This window comes from Mandrillus leucophaeus, unplaced genomic scaffold, assembly GCF_000951045.1.
Source record: "Mandrillus leucophaeus isolate KB7577 unplaced genomic scaffold, Mleu.le_1.0 Scaffold354, whole genome shotgun sequence".
In the NCBI taxonomy this organism is placed as follows: Eukaryota; Metazoa; Chordata; class Mammalia; order Primates; family Cercopithecidae; genus Mandrillus; species Mandrillus leucophaeus.
The window spans coordinates 2,232,095-2,236,423 of NW_012103743.1; the positions used below are offsets into that span (position 1 = coordinate 2,232,095).

At 41.4% G+C, this 4,329-nt stretch overlaps 1 protein-coding gene across 1 annotated transcript in view; it reads left to right on the forward strand.

Annotated features, from left to right (window-relative positions):
* Nucleotides 1-4,329, forward strand: part of CDK5RAP2 (CDK5 regulatory subunit associated protein 2) — a 172,469-nt gene that overhangs the window by 41,402 nt on the left and 126,738 nt on the right. Inside the window, exon 9 of the mRNA XM_011989520.1 lies at nt 409-501. Within this exon, the coding sequence (XP_011844910.1) occupies nt 409-501 (93 nt within the window). The remainder of the gene's footprint in view (nt 1-408; nt 502-4,329) is intronic.

Here is a 4,329-nt window from a genome sequence, read left to right on the forward strand (position 1 = left end):
AACTCTGGGGTGTAGGAGAAAGTCACTGGAGGATGAGGAATTTGGGGAATACCCAGGCTAGGTTGTTGGGCAGGTCATTTATAGGGATAGTAATAATAGTAACAGTATGACCAAGGCATTATGTTAGCACCAATGCACATTACCTCGTTTAACCCTAATAACACAATAGCTGGGTGAGTGGTGATACCCTCATTTTACAGTTGAGGAAATGGAGTCTCCAAGATGTTGAGTACCTTGCCTGAAGTTATCCAGCTAGTAAACGGCTAAACTGGAAATCCCACTCGGATCTTTTCTGATTACAAAGACCTTGATTATAAGCACGACACAATTGAGCAGGAAAAGCGTGTGGGCTGTGCAGAGAGGAGAGCCCAGTTAGATACTTGGCTGGTATTCGTTATATTTCCCCAGGTTGAAGAACTTAACTCTGAAATTGAAAAGCTCAGTGCTGCCTTTGCTAAAGCCAGAGAGGCCCTGCAGAAAGCACAGACCCAGGAATTCCAGGTAAGTGTTCACTTGGCGTAAGTGGCTGTCTCTTTGATCCTTACCCCTGGTGAGGTGAGGACTTTGCAGCTGAAAGAACTTGGATGATTTTAATAAGGAAAACTGTGGGTGGTCTTTAGTGATAGAATTCGCTCAGTCTAATTAAAGGGAAATTCTCTACCAGATTTGGGAGATTTTCTAGCCCCCTCCTCAATATGGTAATGATAAATACCTCCACAGTTAGGAGTGCTAAGTGTGCTCTGTGCTAAGTAATAATGCAAGATAATGTGGATTATCTCATTTAATCTTCACCACCCTATGGGGAAGGTAATCATCATCCCTCTTGTGTTTGTACTTTTTTTTTTTTTTTTTTTTTTTGAGAAGGAGTATTGCTCTGTCGCCCAGGCTGGAGTGCAGTGGCCGGATCTCAGCTCACTGCAAGCTCCGCCTCCCGGGTTTAGGCCATTCTCCTGCCTCAGCCTCTGGAGTAGCTGGGACTACAGGCGCCCGCCACCATACCTGGCTAGTTTTTTGTATTTTTTTAGTAGAGACGGGGTTTCACCATGTTAGCCAGGATGGTCTCGATCTCCTGACCTCGTGATCCGCCCGTCTCGGCCTCCCAAAGTGCTGGGATCACAGGCTTGAGCCACCGCGCCCGGCCTTTTTTTTTTTTTTTTTAAAAAACAGAGTCTCACTCTGTCGCTGCGGCTTGAGTGCAGTGACGCAGTCTCTGCTCACCGCAACCTCTGCCTCCTGGGTTCAGGCAGTTTTCCTGTGTCAGCATCCTGAGTAGCTGGCATTACAGCCCACCACCATGCCTGGCTAATTTTTGTATTTTTACTCGAGTCTGGGTTTCACCATGTTGGCCAGGCTGGTGTCGAACTCCTAACCTCAAGTGATCCGCCTGCCTTGGCCTTCCAAAGTGCTGGAATTACAGGAGTTAACCACTGCGCCCAACCATATTTGTGAGGTTTTGAGACTCAGGAGGGTGTGCAGCTTATTCACTGTCACACAGTTAGCAAGTGGCAGAGCCAAGATTTTAGTGTAGTAATTGCTAATAATAGCAAGAGACATTTATTGAACACATACTATGTGCCAAGGCCTGCTAAGTGCGCTCCATAGATTATCTCAGTTATTTGCACAGCAGCTCTATGAAGTAAGTATGATTAATATCCTTTTTTTTTTTTTTTTTTCTTAACTGCTGAGGAAATCCAAGTTAGTTTCTAGTAACTTGCTCAGGGTCCCAAAACTGGTAAGTAATAGAGCTAGGATTTGACTGCAGAGCCAATCTGACTCCAAAGGCTGTGCTTTTACTGTCATCCCATATCTCCCTTACCTGGCTGCTTTGGTCCCAGCTGCTCTTTTCCAGACCTTGATGTTTTTGACCTGCCTTTTCTCTCCTCCCTCCATCCCCACAATGTTGTACTACAAGGACTCCTGCTGGTCAGCCCCTCTTTCTTCCTATTTTTAATTTCATGTTTTAAATTATTTTAACATGTTTCTTCTCATGTTTCTAGTTTTCCTACACAGCTTATACCTATCACTAATAACTTAATAAATCAATAAAGTTTCATCATCAAAGTAAGTCCATACTGCCTAAAGCTTCCTCCTCCCACCCCTTGCACTGATGTTGCTTTTGGTTGTAATGTAGAAGTTAGAAGTTAAATCTGATTTAAGACTGATTCCCAAAATTCATATCCCATGCCTTATCTTTTGCAGAGCTTTGAGTCACAGTAAGAATAATTGAAGTAATTTGGCTTAAATCATGGTACGCTAGGAACATAGACAAATCTTCGCTTTTGGAATCTCAGACTTGCCTTCGCTCACCATTTTGACAGTGGTTGATGAAATGGAGCTAAGATTACACTTTAGACTGTTTCTCTTTTTCCTTGCCTAGAAAATAACAAGCTTCAGAAGCTGAATTCTTAGGGAAATTATGTTTCCCATTGCTTGGGAAAAAATCTGTTGGCTGCTGATAACCAGAGAGAGCGGTATAAACATTGTGATATTTTACTGGTTATGACGGGCCTTAAAGGAAAGAAAGGAATCTTATAAATTTAAATGTTACCCAGATTTATTACATACATTTAACTTAATAACCCCTGTCTTAGTCAAAAGACTCTAAGAATGAGTTTTGAGGTCTTACAATGTACAGTGTTGGTCGGGTTTCTTATCTTGCAGCACACAGAGATCAGGAACTGTTGTAACTCCTCAGGTTATACATGTCAGGTTGGCTCTTCAGAGAACCCTCATTTAATCTTTGCCCAAGGAGGTAGCAGATTTACTAATCAGTGAGTTTTTGCAGGACTTGAACTCAAGTCTGTCTTCAAAGCCTATGTTCTTTCCACTCCTCTGATTGTGTGTGAGTAAATGCACACAATACACCTGTGTTGACTATCTCATTGTGAGGCATATGTAGTTTGAATGGTGCACAACTACACGTAAATGCATTTTTTCCCCCATGTATTGGGATCTTTTTGGGATATCGTGATTTGAGCCAATTGCAGCATGAGTTAAATAGCCAGCGTTCACAGGGTTGGCATCAAGCCTGACACTGAAGCAACAGCAGGTGATATTTAAACTCTTGAAGTGATTGCCAAAGTTCAGAAGTACAGAGGTGTGAATTCTAGTCACTGGTATCACTGTGAAGGTAATAGTGTGGGCTGGCTGCTGCTACCTCCACACTCATTTAAAAAAAAACTTTCAAATTGGAAACGGTATCCTCCCAGCTATTAAAGTAAAAATGCACATTGTAGGAAATTTATAAAATACTTAAAGTAGTAGTGAGAGGTTGATAGAAATCATCAGTAAACTCACCTCTTGCCTTGACTCTGTGCCTCGACTCTAATGCGTATTTGTACATATATACATATACACTTTAAAAAATTAAATAGGATCATAATATGTATTTTGTTCCATGACCATTTTTTAAAATTTAACATTCTTGCCATGGCAGTATATATAGACCTACCAAGTCTTTTCTTTTTTAATTTTTATTTTGAGAGAATTGTAGATTTACGTGTACATTCTTTGTACCCTCTACCCAGTTCTCCCAAAGGTAACATCTTGCATAATTGTGATGTAATATCAGGACATTGACATTAGTGCAGTCCTTTGACCTTATTCAGATTTTTAGCAGTTGACATGCATTCATTTGTTTATGTGTGGGGGTGTGTGCATGTTTAGCTTTGTGCTACTCAGTCTTTTTAAACAACTAAGTATAGTCCATTATATGGAGGTAACATTTTTACTGGGAAGAATGTGGAGTGGGACATGGATTTGAACCTTGACTCTGCTCTTGCAGAGAGCAAGTAGTAGTAGTATAGTCTCTGTATTAGTACATTTTCATGCTGCTAATAAAGACATACCCGAGACTGGGAATTTACAAAGAAAAAGAGGTTTAATGGACTCCTCTGTATAGCTGAGGAGGCCTCACAATCATGGTGGAAGGCGAAGGAGGAGCAAAGACACATGTTACATGGCACAGGCAAGAGAGCATGTGCAGGGGAACTGCCCTTTATAAAACCATCAGAACTTGTGAGACTTATTCACTATCATGAGAACAGCATGTGAAAAACCTGCCCCCATGTTTCAGTTACCTCTTACCAGGTCCCTCCCATGATGTGGGGATTATGGGAGCTGCAATTCAGGATGAGGTTGGGGTGGAGACACAGCCAAACTGTATCACTAACTCTAACCTTGGGCAAGATATTTGAACTCTTCCAGCCTGTTTGTGCATTATAAAATCTAGATAATCACCCAAGGTTTAAAGGTTTAAATAAGAAAGTGTACCTGGGCTCAGTAAATGTTGTTAGCTCACCCTTAAATTAGGTCGTATTTGGACAAAAA